We start from the raw sequence: 18,739 nt of genomic DNA on the forward strand, positions 1-18,739 counted from the left end.
GAAGCTGCCCCAGCCCTGGTCGGTTCCCGTGGACCCCAGTGAGTGGCAGAACAGTCAGGCAGGTATCTATCTCTCTGTGCTTGCAGCGTGGCAGGTTCAGCTCCTCTGCGTCTGATCAGCAGCTCCGAGCAGTTTGAAAGGCGATGAGGAAATGACATAAAGCAATTTAACATGAGCTGCCCAGGAAAGGGCCTGATGGGGAAGCCACCTAAATTCCCCCTGTGAGTGTCTGGAGCTCCTTTGGTGGGTGTTAACAACCACACCTCAGGACCTCCACACCCACACAGGCACTGCACTGCTGGCACATCATGATGCTATTTTGCATCACATCCTCCTGGCACAGCCACAGATTTGCCCACTGCTCCCAAAGCTGCCTGCTCCATGCACCCACATCACCCCCAAAAACACAGGCAAAACACCAGCTTTAGCAAAAATGTTTAATCTCTCCTTGATGCATGTGTTTATTTACAAGTACTAAATCTGAAGAACATTAAAATAGGAAATAGCAGGATATTTACACGATCAAAGGGTGCTTGACCAGCCACGCTGGCCTGTTGCTTCAAGTCTGAAACAATCACAGAAAGGGAATCAGGACTCCAGAGTGTGATTTTTTTTTTTCCCCATTTAATTTTCTAAAACTATTAGAATTCTCTGCCTCTCGCCGGGTCCACCTTAGGTTTCCCCCTGCTTTCTTAAAGGACAGCTTGTTGTGCGCTTTGGTCGGGTGAGCCCGCGGGGATCCCCCCACCTATCCCCCTGCTCCCTGTCCCCAGGCTGGGGCCAGCTCTGGGTGTGACATGGGGCTCCTGCTAAGGGGGACACTGCCAGCCTGGACTGCACATTTTTTAACCCCAAACTGAAGCAAAAGGCAACAAGAGCAGGGAGGGACGTCCTTGCTTGCAATGGTGGGGAACAACCTGCACGGTCCAGCTGCCTCTGGTGGGGGGCCAGAGCAGGAGTACCCAGAAATGCAGGCTCACAGCAAAAGATGCTTCTCCATCTCACCCCATTCTGGGGCATGGGCTACACCAGCAGTAAGAGGAGTCTTGAGGATGCTTCCCAGCTTCTCCACACCTTTCCTCCTTCCGAGGCAGGGTCTGACAGGGCCAGTTCTGACCCCACCAAGCCAGTCAAGGGAGGGTGGGCAGCTGCCTGGCACAATTAAGGACGCTGGGCATCATGCGAAAGGCAAAGGTAGCACCAAGAAGCGCCAGAGGCTGCGGGCAGCACTGCAGTGCCCACCTCACTGACCAGCACCCTCCCTGTTAGGGGCAGCAAGGGGACCCCCGAGCAGTGGGGAGCTGCTGGGACATCCTTCAGTGGAGCAAACCACAGACACCCCAAAGCTCTCCAGGAGGAAGCCAACAGCAACTCATCCCAAGGATCACACTACGGGCAGTCAGCATCACCAGGAGGCTGGAAGAGCCAGGTGACAGCACAAGGGGAGCCCAGAAAGCAGAGCCACACCACGACACTACCAGCCTGCCCAGCATGGCCTCCCCAGGAGCCCCTCTGCTTCCCAAATCCATCTCAGACCCACCATGGCCAAAAAACTCATCTGTCCCTCCAGGCTGGCTGAGGGAGCACCCACAGCATTGGTGCTGGGAAAGCAACAGGCATTAATAGACCTCAGCAATTAACAGTGCTTCCAGCCCTCTGTGTCAAAAGGGAAATTTTCAGGGAGGTGTTCTTAGAAACACATCTCCATCCCCTCTCAACCACCACAAAACCCATGTGCTTGGCTGCCCCAAAAGCAACCAAAACTCCCCAAGACACTCTTACCACTGCAACAGGCAGAACCCACTCCAGTCCTGGACAGAGACCTCAAAGCCATCGCTCCCCTTCCATCACACCGCAGTGATCACCGATGCATTGCCGCCATCCTCCGGGCGATTTCCAGGACCTCCACCAGCACCACGCAGCCACCAATGCCACAAGGAAGAAGTTTTGCACAAAGGGAGCTGCAGGCACCCCTCCACCCCATCACAGCAGCAGTGAATCCTACAAAGGGACCCCCAGAGGGTTCTGTCCCACCAGAGCACCCAAAGAGATGCTGGCAGCCAGTAGTGGCCCCAGCACAGGGCACACAACTATCCTTTAAGGCTCTCCAAGTACCATATTTGAGATGTGAACCTCTAAAGTCTTTCTTTTTGCTGTTTCTTTTTTTTTTTTTTCTTTTGGATGAGAAAGTGGCAAATTAATTTCAAATTAAAAAAAATAGGTAACAGGTCTAAACAAACCTCTAATATTCAATACTCGCAGTTTCTTTGTTTTATGGGTTTTTTTTCTTCTGTTTCTTAAAAAGATCAACTCAGACTAAAATCTAGCACAGTCATGCAACAGCCCACAGCTCTCAGAAATCCAGCGACAGCTCAGGGTTTGTAGGTTTGGGAAACAATTAAAAATTCTTTTTCAAACAGTTTTGCTGTTGTGGTTGGATTATTTTGTTGTCTTTTTTTTTTTTTTCTTTTTTTTTTAATCAGCATCTTCTCTCCTTTCCCTCCTTATTAAAACAAAACAAAATCAAACAAAATTACAACATAATGAGAGATGTGCAGTCTTCAAACAGTTGTTCTGCATGGTGAGAAAGGCTTGGAAGTTCCCTCCACACCATTTGGTATCCTTTTTTAATTTTTTTTTTTTTGCAGTGGTTGTTTGTTTTGTTTTAACTGGCTGTGTAAATTCATCTCATTTTTATATTGGTTCAATTCTCCTTCAGTTAACTATACAGCACCCCACTGGGGCACGAGAATTAGATTGTAACCACATATATATATATACACACTTTTATTATTTTTTTTTAATTAAAAACTTCATTATTTCTCCCTTTCCCCCCCTTAACTTGCAATTTAAGGGAATGGACAGAAATCAGCTGGGCTTCTCTCCACTCAGATTTCGACAGCCATCCACTCCTGGCAGTGTGGCCCCATGTACTGTGGCCTGGGCAGTGACAGGAGCTCTCAGTACAGAAAAGGAAAGGGTTTTGCTCTTTTTTTTTTTTTTTGGAAGTTTTTGGTCACCTGCTGCCATTCAGTGCAGCATTCAGCACCTTTTCATCTCTGGAAAGCACAAACCCACAAGGAACTGACATTTCCAAGGGGGAAACTGAGGGAGAGACCTCAGGTCTCCAGCAAGGCCCTGTCAGGGCAGAGGCAGCGGAGGGGAGATGGGGTGACAGCAAGGAGAGAAAGGGGGAGAAAGAAGGAAAAGACAGAGAAAGAAAGGTCAGTCTTGGGTGGAAGGGCCTGCACACGTTTGGGCTCCCCAGGTGGAAGAGCAGGTGACAGCCCCATGGCAGCCAGAATGCCAGTCCCTGCATGGGCTGGGAACCCAGTGGGGTTTGCCAGGGGGATCCCAGTCAAGAGTGCAGAGGAGCTGCCTTCCCTTTCACTGGAGATCTGGTCTCTTCCCCTGCATCAGCACAGAATGATGATGGGGAAAAATAAACGTAAAGGGGCTTTGTTCAGGCGGCTCCAGTGCCAAAGAATCTGACACAAAAAGCCAGGCTGGCTCTCCATCAACCCTCCTGACAGCCCCCAGGGCCCCACAGCCATCCTCCAGCCCGCATCATCCCAGGGCAGGCAGGAGCAGGCAGCACTGCCCAGACCACCCCACGGCCACTGAACTGGGAAAACAAGGATGAGCTCAACAAAACACCAACCGTCCCTCAGCAATCATCCAGGAAAAGAAAAACCAGCCTTGGGATCTCCCTTCCTCTCTGATTTTGACCTCCAGAACCACTCAGCAGCATTAAAATAACAGCATCTATCCAGCTAACAAAACTCCCAACTTTTTTTTCTTCAATTTTTTTTTTTCGCACTAAACAACATTCAAATAAAACATGGCACAGGACATATTTTAGAAATATCAAAGCTCCCTTTCCTGCCCACCCCTAAAGCCCCAACCCCAAATCTCCCCAGCATCAGTCCTTTAGCTTATCTCTTAAAATCGTTTTTGTTAGTTTGTTGCAAAAAATTCAGAATATTTTTTCCCCTCCCATTTTTTGTTATAATTTTTTTCCCTTTAAATTAAAAATTTTGTTTGTCTCGTGTAAATTGTGCAAATATAGCAGTTAACACTAGTGGCAGAAGGCCAGAGAGAGAGAGAGAAGGGGGCAGAGACAGAAAGAGAGAAAGGAGGAGGAGAGGGGGTGGACAGCTGGGGGGAAGGAAGGGAGAGCAAGTCAAGTACAGTAAAAATAGGAGCCCACCCACCCTCCCTTCACCAAAGTAACAACAACATCCAAACGCCTTCCTAGAAAGCCCCGCGGTCCCGACCCTCCTTCCTTGTGGGCTCAGGGGCTCTGCCCATGCAAGGGCTGCCCAGCAGGTCCGTGGGGCAGGCGAGCCCCTTCTCCTCCGCCTGCGTGGCCTCTCTGCAAGGTCCCTGCTGCATCCCGGTTGGACTGGGGGGTTTGTCTGTGGGTCAGGGAGTTCTGTCGACGCTGCTGCTGTCGTCGGGATTTGTGGTTTGTTCCGCTGAAGCGCGAGGTTTCTCCATGTGTCCGTGGGAAGCGTGCGGAGGCGCGGCGGCTCCCGCGGGCCCGGCCGGTTCCAGCCCCAAAGTCTTGTGCCCGCGGCTGCCACTGGCCGGTCCTTCCTCCCTCTGTCCATCCATCTGTCTGTCCGTCCTGCCGCCCCGCTGCCGGACGCTGGCGCCGCCGCCACCTTCTCAGCTGCTTAAGGCCATTGTGTCGATCGCCTGCTCCAGCTTACTCCGCAGTCGCTGCCTCCGGGCCTGCTCATCCTTCTCCAACGCAGCTAAAATCTGCAGAGAGAGGGTAGGAGAGAGGGTGAGGAGGTGCCCTCCTACCCAAAGTGGCTCCTTGTGGCCCGTTGGCTCTTTGATGGCATCAGGACATGGGGATGTGGCCCCATGGGAAGTATTCTTGTGCCCCAACAGGGCCAAAGGAAGTGCAAGGTGAAAGGCACCACTGTGAGTGGTGCCATCCACAAATCGAGCCCGCTGGGACACCCAAGGGATCTGCAGTGACACCAGGGACCTGCCTGACACAAATGAGGAGCCAACTTGCACATGGGAAATGAAGAAAACACAGTCAAACAGAGGGTGAACCCCAAATCCAAGCCAACGACATCTTCCCACCACATCTGTGACTCCAACAATCCTGTAACGCCTTAGGGAAGCAGGGGTTGTGTTTCAGAGACCACAATCAAACGATGAACTGGTTCCACATGCACAAAACCACCAAATCCACAAGGCTTCAGCTGCCACCAGTGTTAAAACCTGTCTCATTTCATCCCAGCTGGGGGGCAGTGGGTGCTGGAAGGGGACATCAGACAGATGCACCAGCAAAGCCTGGGAGCCCCCAGTCCTGTTCAAGGGGTGCTCCCACAGACACCTGAGAATGACTTTCCACCCTTGAAATCTTTTCTCTAAACCAGCTGTTGATAAGGATGACAGACTGCAGGCTGGAGGGACAGTCCCCTGCCCTGGGCTGGATGTGACCGTGCCCCCAGGGCTGGGGAAGGACTAGCAGCAGCAGGAATGTAGAGGATGAGACTCAGAGAAAGGAGAAGGGAGTAACAAAGTGTAAAACAAAGGGGCAATTGCCCTCCCAGCAGCCAGGAGTTTCGTCTCAGTAACATCATGCCAGCAGAGCAGAAAAGCTGATTTAAAAAAAACAAACCTGACAGAAATCTCATCTCCTCGGGTGAGCTAGTTGAGAGAGCAAATTTTTTGCAATTATATATCAAGGCATCCGTCAAAGGGGACTTGATTAACCATTTCATTGGCTGCATAATTGGAAACCAACTGTTGTATAATTAATAGACTTACTAGGAGGCAGGCAAAGTCCATCAGGAGCCCTACAGGTAACTTCTTAATGGGGAATCAGCTCCCTTTGATTAAGAGCTGCTGCAGCGCTGGCGAGTTGTTGAGAGGCAGGCAGAGCGTGCTGAGGAGCATCCACCACACTGCCACAACCAGCCTCTGGCCACCAAGAGACTGGGTCTCCCCCAGGCTGTTTTGGGGCGGAACCAGGCTAGCCCCTGTCTCCTGGGGCAGTAAGAGATGCCTGATGGGGAGTCCCAAAAGAGAAGTGAAAGCTACATCTGGGTACTGGTGTCAGCTCCCGAGAATGGGAAAAATCACCAGCAAGAGCTGGACACTTCTGATTTACCTCCCCTGGCAGCAACAACCCAGGGCAGCAGCTGGACTGGGAAGAACTCACAGATTCTGCCACAAACCTGCTACTGGGGACACTCCCCAGAGATGCTGTCAGCCCTCAAGCTACACACAGAGTAAAATACCTTTAGTGACACACAGAAATCAAAACCCACATGCCTGGAAGGTACCTGAGCTGGAACCAAGTGAGATTGGTCAGAGAAGTGAAGAGAAGCCTATTCCCCCTACCTGCCTCCTCTGCCTCTCCCAACCAGACAGCGGTATATCCTGGAATGCTGAGGTGCCAAATGATTCCCAAACTGCCCATGCATTTATTTACTCCTCTCTTATCTCAGCCTTATGGAAACAATGCAGTCAAAGGAAACCTGTGCTGAGTGTAGAGAGACCCAGGTTTGTCACCTGCTATAAGGAGCCAGGACCACTGATTACCAAGATGCAAGTACCCAAATGAAAATTAATTATGATTTTCATTCACAGCCAATGACAGCATATTATTGCACTGAACAACAGGAAAAATTATTCTCTCCCATTTTGCATCAAAGAGGGTGCAATCGGGCTGCATATAATTGTGCTTAATGATGAAAACAAACAAAGGGAACAGCTGCGATTTATTAATCCCATTACAAATAATAAAAGAAGTTCCTGAGAGCTGTGAGCACACTTGTGATGCTCAGAGAGCAGGCATCAGCAAGACACTCAACAGATGTCAGGTTGCTGTTGGCAGGCAAGAAGAGGACCTGTGCTCCTGAAGAGCAGTTCATTAATGCCATGGGTTCATCTCACATGGTCCCCTCCATGCTCTTGCCCAGGGCTTGGAGGATTTATTTAAGGACTGTGGGACTTTTAGCCTGGAGGAAGCAAGCACTGGATGATGTCTCAGGGATGATAGCTGGACCACAGCAAATCTAGATCTTCCAGACTGCTCCACTTTCACTCTCATGGTAGCCACAGAACTGTGTACAAACTGCAAAGCCTCAGAACCCCTGGGGCTGGTAATGGCCAACCCATTACCCAGAGCAACAGGGGGCTCTGGTATGTGCCATCAAAATCACCTAAGGACTGCCACAGAGGTCCCACCAGCATGGTCATCAGTACACGGCCACCAGCTGCATGGTGACCACCACACAGCATCTTCCCAAGAACCCGGAAAGCCAGGATCTCCTCTTCCCTCCTGTAAAGCACTGAGTTCCATAGGATATTGGCCACCACGATCCCAGTGCTGACCTTAAACCCATGAGCCAGGTCTGCTACAACCTGTCCATGGACCCCTTAAATTCACACCTCAAGGAGGCACTGGGAGAAGCCTCTTTGGATCACTGCATGGTACAACAGGCACCCCATTTCCTCTCCTGGCTCTGAGTGGGAAGATATTCTGGCATTCTGTCACCTAAATTAGCCACTGTTCAAATATAGTCATCAAACCCCTTTATTGGGACAATAAAACCTGTACTATCACACTATGTTGTATAGACCTATATTTTACTGTAGTTACATATTTTATTGCTTTAATAAGATGTAGGCTGTGGATTTGAGCAGAGTTTTGAGAAATTAATTTGTAAAAATTACAACAGAGGAGTTCTTAACCATCCTTACTGACATTCACAAAACAAGCACCAGAGAGGCCACCACATCCTCTAAGATCCCTGGGGAGAGGAGCCAAACACCACCTGTACAGTTCCACAGCATTAGTACCACCATGGTGCAGGATTGGTGGCAGTGGACAGGGGAAGCACACTGAGATAATGCTGGGAACTCTGCAGCCTCATGGAGCTCATGTGTCAAATGTGTAGAAAAATAGGTGTTTCCCACATTACTCACTGCAGGAAATATGAGGAGTGAGCACTGCCCACTCCAGCTCCTGGCTTCATGCCTCCCAAACCTTTCCTTCTCCACCAGCCCAAGCACAGACATGGAATATGTTACCATTTCGCATTTCATGGGAGTGTTTTTCCATAGGAAAAAGCAGGGGACTGCAGAAACAAGGACTAAAAGACCCAAGTAGCAGCTCAGGCCTGACTCTGCCTCACCACATCTTACCTCATCCTTGTACTTGGTGATGTAGGAGTAGATCTCGTGCAGGGCACTCATGCTGTTGAACTGGCTGAGGTGTAACCGTGACTGCTCCGCCAGGTACGCGCTCATGTCCTGGTCACTGATCGCTGGCATTTTAGCTATATCTGCATAATACCTGCCAGGGAGGAACAGAAGAGTGGGTCAGAAATAGGGACAGGCAGGAAGGGATGGCTCCCCGCCACGATGGTCACAGAGAACAGCCATTGGAAAAGCAAGTGAAGAGCATCTTTCCTCCAAGCAGTGACATAAACTCACCCATTTTAACACTGCTCACTAAGAGGTCTCTGAGCACTCCACAGAGCAGTCAGCACTGTTAAGAATGTGGTCCTGATGGAGCAGCACCCAGCTCAGTCCAATTATGCTCACCATGCTGGGAAGCCAAGCAATCTTGCTCTAAGGAATTTTCCACCCTCTCCTAAACTACACAGTTTTTGTCCTTCCCATCCTATTGGCATGTTTTACCACCAAACTACAGGCACCAGGACCCTCCACACCTGCAGTAACACACAAAGTTTTTCTACTAATCTCCTAAGGTGAGAGCACATGTGTGAACACATGACAAGGTGACATCCTGCCCCTGCAGCAATACACGTGCTATGGTAGTGGAAAATCAGAATATCCAATAGGATGTTGATCACAACCCTGAGAGGACAAAGCTGCAGCATCCCATTACAGTAGGAGAGTTACCCCAGGCAGACACACTGGTGGACTGGCTGCTGACAACTTTTTGGAAACCAGGGCTGTGTCCACAAGCTTCGTTTTAAAAGAAACCCCACCCACAGCAAACAAGCTCTGGCTGCTCCCAGGGAGCAGTATTACCAGCATTTCCAGCTGGAAATACAGAGTGCCAGCCTCTCTCAGGTTTGCTCTGCTCCTCATGACTCCCCACTTGGTAAAGTTTCTGGTACAGTGATTAGCATCACTTAGCTGAACGCTGAGATGGAACACTGCTGAAGCACTTGGATAGGAGCAGATGGCAGCAAGACCACTTGAGAAGATGAATATGAGGATCCACTCCATCCCACTGCACTGAACTCAACTAGTGATAAACTACTTGGGCAGTTTTTACAAAGAGGCTTATTCATACCCAGAAAATGATGCAAGAGAATTTCTGGATGCTACCGGGAGAGCAGTGGTCTGAGGTGAGGACCTCTGACTAAACCAGGCATCTCCTACACCTCTAGAGACATCACCCCAGAGTGACATCTCCTAAAGCAGTAGTTTCACGCTCCAGGTGTTATCATGACATATAGGATGGGAAGAAACCATCATTTTCCAATACAAGTATGCATGGCTCACATGGACCAAGATTCTAGTCACTCTGCCCATTTCCAGAGGACACCTGTGACCCCAGCAGTAGTCCTCTTGGGTTTCTCCAGGTTTCCCTCTTCCTAAGCCCTTCCCTGTGCTATTCCTGCCTGAAATTGGCAGGATGCCCTTCTTTCAGCTTGTGCCTGAGCCACAGCAGCAGACAGACCTGCTGCTGGGACTGGCAGTCCCACTCAGCCAGCCCCGCACCACTCCCATTCCTCCTCTGCAAAGCTTTGTGACTATAACTGTGCCAAAAGCCAGAAATGCTGATTATGCCATAAATCCCTGCAGTAGAGGAACAGTAGTAGACATAGTCACCCCCTGCACCGGACATCTTTGCCCCCTGCTCGTCTTCCTCTGGGACCATACTGGAGGTAAGCAATGGCAGGAACATCTGTCACCACTGAGATTTCCCACCTCCTCCCCAGGGATGCAGAATGTCTAGACCAATGTTTAACTCTGAAATGGTTTTATACCTTTTTTCTTCCAGACACATACACAGAGCTGAACATTTTTGTCATAGAGACGGCAAGGTCAGAGAAATTCACCTTATGAAGCTTGTGATGCTCCTACGGGACCACACACCAAAGCCCCATCCAGCCCCATGCAAAGAACTTCCTCCTGTTACAATGCAGCTCACCTCAGGCATCATATTTCAGGGGCACCTTTCCTTCTGATCCAAGCCCTACCTTCCTCGAGGGAAGATGCTTGTCTTTATACTTGCCTGCGAAACAGCAAGCATGCCAATGGTGCAACAAAAATATCTGTGTACAAGCGAGTCCCCAAGGATGATTTAGGCTACAAAGTTCCACCCTTACAAACTACAGAATATGACATTTACTGTTGTCTGGACATCCTTCATTTAGTTCATTCTGTATTTGGTCTAAATGCTGAAAAAGGGCCCTGAGTTAAGAAAAAAGAATAATCTTTAGCCCAGCACATCATCACAAAGGAAAAGTTGCATAAGCAATCTGAAATCTGCCATTTTTTAAGTTTCATGAAGTTCCACTTCACAAGATGGCAACATTTTAACCGTAGCTCTGTTTGGAGGGCTTTGGAGGACATCTAGGTTTCTCTCCCAAAAGGATGAAGCTAAACACAGCATTATGCCTGAGTGCATCAATTTACAATCAGTCTCATTCAAACCCTGAACCTTTAACACTACATTAATTCAGCAGGACAGAGGGACATCTCTCCTCAGCTAACAGGGAAGGCGGAGGGTGTTGGAAGGTGTCAGAGGACCTGCTCCTCAGCACAGAGACTGCAGCCTGAGCACTGGGAAATTATAATTTTCAAGCATTTCAGCAAAACCTGCATGTATTGTTGTGATACAAAAAAAGCACTTCTCTAGTCCAAGACTGAATTCTCACTGCCCTTCAAAAGCAATCAAGCGAGGTGTTAGTAATTCCCAGGACAGACCAAGTTTTTACAACAGAAAACATCAGACAACCTGATAGTGGACATTGCTTTTATCACCCCTTAAGCAAGTCATAAACAGCTCTTTAAAACAGCCACTGCAAACTCATTCCAGAAGACAATCATGAGAAAGCATCATCCCCCAAACAAGAGGACCACCTTCTGCGAGCATTAGTACAGTCCTGCTTCAGTCAGCTACCAAGAGGAGCCCTCCCAAAAACCCACATCCCCACATACATGAGCATCCACTGCAAGTCCTCCAGGAGAAGCAAGGAGTTATTGCCAAGTCTACTCACCTTTCTACCCAGCTCTTGTAGTTGGGGATGTCCTTGGCGTACAGTAGTTTGTTGGAGGGAGAGTCCTTTCCTAGCTTGTGCTCAGAAGTTGAGCAGGAGTCCATGAATGTCTGAGCCACCACGGATAGGCAGGCATCAGTAATACTGTTCTTGTGAATGTCGAACACAAACTGGGGGTTCTTAATCACATTCACCCAAAAACGTAGAGGTAGACTGAGGGACGAAGGAAATAGGAGTCAGCACCTGAACCACACCCTGCAGGGCAGCTGGCAAATACATGCACCTCCAGTTGTGGAGAAGGAGCTTCCCATGACCCAGAATTGGGTAGGTTGCTTTTCCCAGCATTCCAGTGAGGCAAACACCCTGGGTAAATGACCATTTTCCCCTGCCCACCCCAAAAAGGCTGCAGTTCTCCATGAAGAAATTCCTCAGCACTGCCAACATCCCCAAAGGCAAGCCAGGGCAGTGCAGATCTGTGGTTTCTCCAAGGATCCACTCTCACTGAAGAGACCTTGCTGAGCCCGTGGGTCAAACCAGACACAATCCCTTTCTGTGACATTAATAATCCCTTCCAAGGCGCTGTGTGGCATTTCACACATCTCCCGTGTCAGAGGAGGGAGTTAGCTGAACTCCTCAAGGGACTCATTAGTACATTTAACACCAGAGGAAAATTTAGGTGGCCTCAGATGCTGGAAATAAAGCTCTCAGCTGTAGAGACAGCAGGTCTCCTGGTGAGCCATTGACTGGTTGTTTGCTGCATACTGACACACACGTGCCACCCTCCATGGCTCCACTGCCCAGTCCTGCTTCCTCACTCTGTCATCCTCCAGCACCTACTCTCAGTGAATGCTTTTATCTTAAACAAAACACACTTTGTTCCCTAGGACTTTCCTAATGAGGGTACTGGGTGCATGTACATATTTCATTTGTGAAGGGAATGGCCTGGAGAAATTAGCTCCACATGTCGAATTAGCACCCAGAGATAAGCACAGGCATTAGTATGCAAGAGCCTGCATGCCCAGCCCCTGAAGAGTGGGGCTTTTTTCCTCCCTTGCCTTTCACTCCTTCTTTTAATATAGGAAGCTGAGTTATAAATCAGTTCCAAGCACTTCCGTGCTCTCACATCTCCATTTAAAAATGTTTCTTTTCCTGCCCTGCTAATTGCAAACAGTTACTGAACTACACAAAAGCGATTTGGCTGCCATTTAACAAATGCCAGAGACGGGGAACATACGTACCCATCTCCAGTCACAGTAAAACCAGAGAGATGAAATCAGTGAGGCAGCAGAAATGAAAAATGCCAAAGGGGGCTAAGGAGCCAACACCTGCCAGAGCCCCAGCGGCACCAGGAGGTCTCACAAGCTGCCCCGCCCCAGTGTTCAGCCAGCGATTAGCAGAGCAGGGGCTGGCTCTGCAGGCAAGGGCAGGGAGGATGTGCACACAGAGCTGTGCTGACTTTGGGCACGGCTGAGTGACAGCAAGAAGTGTGGAAACACCTTCAGGACAGCAGAGATGAGAATTGGGGCTGGCATCCCTGGAGGAGCCCGGAGGATGGAGAGGCCAAGGTGAGATGGGAGCGGAGCCGCTGCGGCCCTCAGCGACTGCAGCCATCAGGGGGAGTGTGGTGCTTGGGATCTGGGGAAGGGCTGAGGGAGCACTGCATTCCTGGGATTTTTTTCTTCGAAGGAAGGCATGCAAGGGATTTACCCACACCCGAAATACAGAGATATGGGCCTCTCTTGTCCTGGATCATTTCCAGGTTCATATTTCTGCTCCCTGCGGGAGGGCTTGGAAGCTGTGATGTTGTTAGCCCACCCCCCAGCCCACTGTCCTTCTCCATTACCAGTTACTCTTCCAGGTGTGCCTGACATCATAATCATTGATCTGATGCTTATCAGCTTGTTCATCCAGGAAATCAAACATGTATTTAATGGCGAGGGGCAGTGCACTCCCACGGTGAGCTGTGCTAAAGATAGTCTCAAACAGGTCATCCACAAATTTCTGCAGGGTGCCCTGGGGAGGAGAAAGAGAAAAGGGCTGCTCAGCAACACCCTGGGCCAGCAGAGAGGTGAGTCTTTAACTAATGGTCAGCCTCTAAACCAATTTCACTTCTATTCCTACACCTGAAAGAGCAGCACAGTACAGTCTGTGTAACCCTGCTGGTTCTCAGTGGTTTATACTGGGAAACAGACACTGCAGTGATGAGGTATCTCCTTCACTGTATGATCTGGCATGCTAAAGGTATACAAATTAAAACACCATACAAAACAAAAAAGTGTTGTATGTGCTGAGGGAAGTGGAACATGCTGCAGTGCCAAATGCCTGGGGTAATCACCCTTCCCACATCACCAGTTCTGCAGTTTTATCCCAAACACCAAAGAGGCACCTATCCCAGGGCACCTCTGCTTTGCAGACCAACATCTGCTCAAAGATACAGGGAATAGTAAAAACACCAAAAGGTGCAAAGAGCAAACAGGAAAATCCACTCAGGGGATACTCACTGATGGTTTCAACACAGAAACCGTTCACCTCCAGCTCAGAAGAGACCAAATGAGGACCTCTTCCTGTGCTAGAGCAGGAGGCTAACAAAAGAGCAGTGCTTACCACTTTTGGACAACCGAGATCACTACCCTTCCCCATTCAGATTTCCAAAGCCAGGCACCAGCTCTGGGTCTCTGGGCCATACCTTGGTGGCCAACAGACGGGTCAGGTAGATCTCGGAGACCATCTTGCTGCCCCGGTCGCCCTCCCGCTGGTCCATGTGGTCGTGGTTCTTCACCAGGTGCCAGAGCTTTGTGCCGCTCTCCAGGTCGGGGGTGATCATGGGGGTCCGCGAGCGCAGGCTGTCGGGGCTGCTGGCTGTCCTCAGCATGCTCTCTGCAAGCACAGGGGATGCTCCTACCCTGCCACCTCTGCCTCACCACCAGCCCCATCGTTCCCCTTCCCCCCATAGGAGCTTTGGGATTCAGCCTCTGCAGCCACCATGAACTGGGAGCTCTGCTGTGACCATCCTCACAGCCTGCTGGACCACATGCAAGCCTGGCTGATGTACAGGGGCCAGGACAACCATGGAAGGAATTCTTCAGAGCCTATCCTGCTCCCAGCACACAAGTGCCAGGATCACAGATGCTTCCTGTGCCAGTTTGAGCTGATCACACTATTCCCTTCCAAAGCAAGGCTGAAGTACACCTGCCAGTACATTCGTGGCAGACTTCAACTCTGCGCTTTTAAGTGCTAAGTGCCTCTGTGCTTATTTTAATTAGATTTCAGGGGAATAAAAGGGAAAGGATCCCTTAACAGCAGCCATCTAACATTTGCCTTTTTCCCCTGAGTCCAACACACTGCAAAGAAAGATGGCTCTGAGGGCACCTGCTCCCTCTCCAACACTAGAATAAGTAGCATCGTGCAGGAGAGCTGGGAGTTTGGAGGACTTTGTTCACATGAGTTACAGTTATAGTCACTTGCCCCTTGGTCCACATGCCCAGCCCAGTGCCACCTCCCCAGCCAGCCCAGAGGAGGATGCCCATGTGCACTCACCATATCTGCTGAGGGACTTGGTGAAGGTGGAGGAGTTGGAGATGTTGTATGCTGAGTTCTGCTTGGGCACCAGGGCTACCGAGGAGCCATCCGTCACCTGCGGGGAGAAATGGGCTGAGCAGGCTGCCACACCAGAGAGGCACAGGGGGAACAGCCCCAGCATGGGGAGAAACCAGCCCCAGAGGGATGCAGTGGCACTGCCACCACCCCAGGGACATCATCTCCAGCAAAGGAGCCTGACATAGCTCTGTGACATCTGGGTGAAGGGGAAGAACAGGAACACACCAGAAAGCTCAGCATGAAAATGGCAGAGTAAGGTCAGAGTGGGAAACAGCCTCTATGTACCCTGGAAATATCCCATTTAAAAGTACCACAAACATGAGGTGCAGGCAGGAAAGTGACTGCAGAGCTCCTGGCCATGGCCCTGGAGAGCTGAGCCCAGGCCCTGACCAAGCTGAGGAGGGAGAAAAGATGCTCAAGCTCAAAGCAGCTGGTGACTGCTCCATGTTCTCCATCATGGACAGCTTTACCTGGTAGTGGGCCAGGGTGTTCAGCCTCTTCCAGTCATTGTCAATCTTTGTGGTGACATCTTCATCCTGCAGTATGATGCGGGCCATCCTGCCCTGCCGCCACTCTGTCCCCATGAGGGAGAAGGGCTCGTGGTTAGTGGATAATAGGAGCACAAAGATAAGGCAAGGGTACGAGCACAGTCCCAAGGCATCAACTTAAGAGGCCTCCCACCCCTCTCTGAGCCCCAGGGCTGATGACTATCAATGTGTTGGACAAATCCAAGTACTCAGGGACAGAGAGCATCAGTTTGACCCTGGTGACGGTTACCTTTGCTCCTCTCCATTCCCCTGTCCCCCCCTTTAAGAACAGGACTATTAACACTGGCCTCCTTGGATCTCAAGACACCTCAAGCCTGCAATTCAGACCCCAGAATACCCAAGGGGTCTCTCCTCCCTACCTCCTCCACTGGCAGGATCCACACTCTCGTGTCAGGGCTCCCCACACAGTCAGTGCCACCAGCATGGCAAAACTGGACTGAACAAATCCACCACAAATGTGCTTCTGTAGAATCTGTTGATTTTCCTGCCCTGCACAGATCTATTGGCACTTCTGCTCTTAGTCACATCCCTGTTCCCCACAGGGAAGTGCTTGGCCTCTCTCTTACCCAGGTCCATGTCTCCAGCTTTGGGTCGCTGGGAATAGGGCACACCCTTGTAGACAGCATCCAGCAGCTTCTCCTTCACCTGCGTGATGGTGTCGCAGTTCAGCACCTTGACAGGGATCTCTGGGGCATTCTCATTCTCAGGGTTCACACAGTTGAGGGTCTGCACAGGGTCAGAAAGGTCGAGTGAGAGGCTGTGACACACTGGCTGCAAAGGCAGGTCCAAGGACACAGGGCTACAGCTGTCTACAGGCCATGTCTTCTCATCTCCTGAGCCGCTGTGGAGTTGTAGTCACATGGCACATTCCTGCTCCCCTTTCCCCACCTCTCCCTGCCACTCTCAAACCTCTAATTCCCAGAAAGGAAGCACAGTGTCAGTGAAGGAATACTGGGCCAGCAAACCATGCCCAGTGCAGCAAAGCCTGTTGAGAATGAGCAATGCTCAGGCACACTCCACTCCCCACCCAAACCATCCCTGTGGAGACTGAGCTGCAGGTGAAGAACCAGCTGCAGGCTCAGCCAGGGGAAGGGTCTGGCTTATCATTTAGCTGGACAGAGGACATGGCTCAGAAGGAAGAGGCAGAAGTATCTCTCCATCTCCTGCAGTAACCTCAAAGCTCTAACTTTGATCCCCACCGAACATGAGCTGTGGGCTGCTCCATATAGCACAGGCTCAACAGCATCTCCCACCCAAACCTGCCATTGCCAGGGGTTTGCTTGGAAAGTTATGGAGCAGGATTCAGTTCATGTTTGGCTTCCTTGAGCTCATGGCAAGAGCAAACCTTGCCAAGAAAAGTCCCTGTTTCTGACTGTGTCTGAGATGAGCCCCACTCAGACAGAGTGAGAGGCACCCCAGGAATGCTGGAGAGAACAACAGACAAAACTCTCTCTAAAGTATTTTGTGTGCCTCCAAGAAATGGACCTGGCAGTCCTAGCAAGCACTGAGGCTTCTGCTTGCACTAACCAGCATTTTGTAGTCAATCTGCTGCCGGATGAGCTTGTCCTCACTGAGGGAGTAGCGAGCCTCTCCTGTGATGGCATCAATGGGTCCCTTCTCCATCTGCTGCTTGATGGCACAGTAGAGCATGAAGAGTGGTTCCCCAGCACATTCCTGTGGGACAGGGGGATGGAGGAGAGGAGAGAGAGGAGTTAGAAGGTGCCAGGCACCAGCTTTACCTTTCAATAACCACCACCATGTCAGAAGTCTCCTGTGGCCCTGCAGCATCAATCCCCACACATGGCATTATAAAAAGTCTTCATCCCTTGCTCAAGACTACAAGGAGAGGGGTCCATGGTAAAATTCATCCTGTGAAGGAACTCACTCTCCTTCCAAGCCCACTGGAAGTTGTTTGTCTATCAACCTGTACGCTCAGATTTCCAGGGCTTCCAGAGACTTCTAGGTGAATTCTGCTCATTCTGCAAGTCAAAGATGAGCTCAAAAGGGTAAATTCAGTTCTACTGAAGAGCAGATTGAATCTGAGGACCTTGAGTATGGGATACAGCCCGTCCTTTGAGCTGCTCCAGACAAGAGAAGCACCTGAGGACTGGAAAGAGCACGCTGCAGTGGGACAGCCTGGGGGATCTTGCCCAGATATCACAATGCAGTTCTGACATCTGCCAGGAGCCCAAGTCTCACATGAGAGAACGTCAAAGGAGGCTTCTCCAAATGACAGCTGGGCACAGCCAGCCAGACCCACTGGAAAGGAAAAGCAAGGGAGCAACCCTCAGACAACCCTGAGTCTCCAGGTGATGGAGGGGACCAGACAATGAGGTTTCCTGCAGTTAAACCATTTGCCACCTACGCATCTCCACTGCCAAAGCCTTGTAGTCAGAGCCAGCTTTAGCTACCAAACAGAGCCACATCAGCATCTATCTCATACATGGGAGGAAGGGAAAGGGAAACTGGACCAGACACTTCCCCCTAAAACATGCTGGATGCTGGATTCGGAAACACTGAAGGACCTGCCAAGGTTGGAAGAACCAACCAGCCCGGAGCCAGGATTTGGCATAGCAGGACTGGGAATAGGCACCCGTTCATAACCCAGGGCCCAAACATGTCCCTTGAGCTGCATCCCAATGAGCCCTTCCAAACACAGGCATTAACTCTAAGGGAGAAAAAAGATTACAATGGGAACAGAGAGGATGGAGAGAAGTCCCAGCAGATTTTACCCCACTAACCCTCATCCCTCCCTCCCGGCCGCCTCACAAATAAATTGTACTTTGGTGCAAAGTGCGGCTGCTCTCCCTGTCACCATATGCTGTTAGCATCTCGTTAGCATCTGCGGTAATTAAAGAGACAGCTGCTAACGAGCAGGAACAGGCATACATCATCCCCAGACCTTTCGACAACATGCCTGTCTTTGAAATTATGTTTCATTTGCAAACTTGGCTTCATTAAGTCAGCTTGGAAAAGTGAGAGACCCAGTGGGTGCTAGGCTGCACATCACCGGCTGCCTGCAAGGCGAGGTTGGCTGGAGAGTGGTGAGAGCCCAGGGTCCCAGGGCACCCCAAGCCTACCCCTCTGGTTCTGGTGGAAGGACTTAAATTCCCTTTTTTGGCTGTTTGCAAAAACTCCTTGTGAAAATTCCAAGTCTGTGGAAGTGGTATGGATGGAGGATGGTTTGGAGCAGGACTCTTGCTTCCATCTGACATGGTTGCTACAGTCTCAGCCCACAGATTTCACCTCTCCAGTAAGGCATGGCTGCTGCCCCCACATCTGCAGCTCTGCACCCACCTCTAGGGATTCACACCAAGAAAGGTGGGCTCAGTCTTTCCTACACTGGCTCCTCTG

The 18,739-nt window shown here is 50.4% G+C and overlaps 1 protein-coding gene across 1 annotated transcript in view; it reads right to left on the reverse strand.

Annotated features, from left to right (window-relative positions):
- Window positions 1-423: 423 nt before the first annotated feature.
- PLXNA1 (plexin A1) overlaps window positions 424-18,739 on the reverse strand; it is a 115,388-nt gene continuing 97,072 nt past the window's right edge. The window contains exons 24-32 of the mRNA XM_053953591.1: window positions 16,913-17,059; window positions 15,952-16,111; window positions 15,308-15,411; window positions 14,778-14,874; window positions 13,927-14,117; window positions 13,084-13,253; window positions 11,241-11,453; window positions 8,182-8,332; window positions 424-4,767 (exon numbers count right to left, since the gene is read on the reverse strand). Of these exons, the coding sequence (XP_053809566.1) occupies window positions 4,672-4,767; window positions 8,182-8,332; window positions 11,241-11,453; window positions 13,084-13,253; window positions 13,927-14,117; window positions 14,778-14,874; window positions 15,308-15,411; window positions 15,952-16,111; window positions 16,913-17,059 (1,329 nt within the window). The 3' untranslated portion in view covers window positions 424-4,671. The remainder of the gene's footprint in view (window positions 4,768-8,181; window positions 8,333-11,240; window positions 11,454-13,083; window positions 13,254-13,926; window positions 14,118-14,777; window positions 14,875-15,307; window positions 15,412-15,951; window positions 16,112-16,912; window positions 17,060-18,739) is intronic.

This window comes from Vidua chalybeata, chromosome 12 (genome assembly GCF_026979565.1).
Source record: "Vidua chalybeata isolate OUT-0048 chromosome 12, bVidCha1 merged haplotype, whole genome shotgun sequence".
Classification (NCBI taxonomy): domain Eukaryota; kingdom Metazoa; phylum Chordata; class Aves; order Passeriformes; family Viduidae; genus Vidua; species Vidua chalybeata.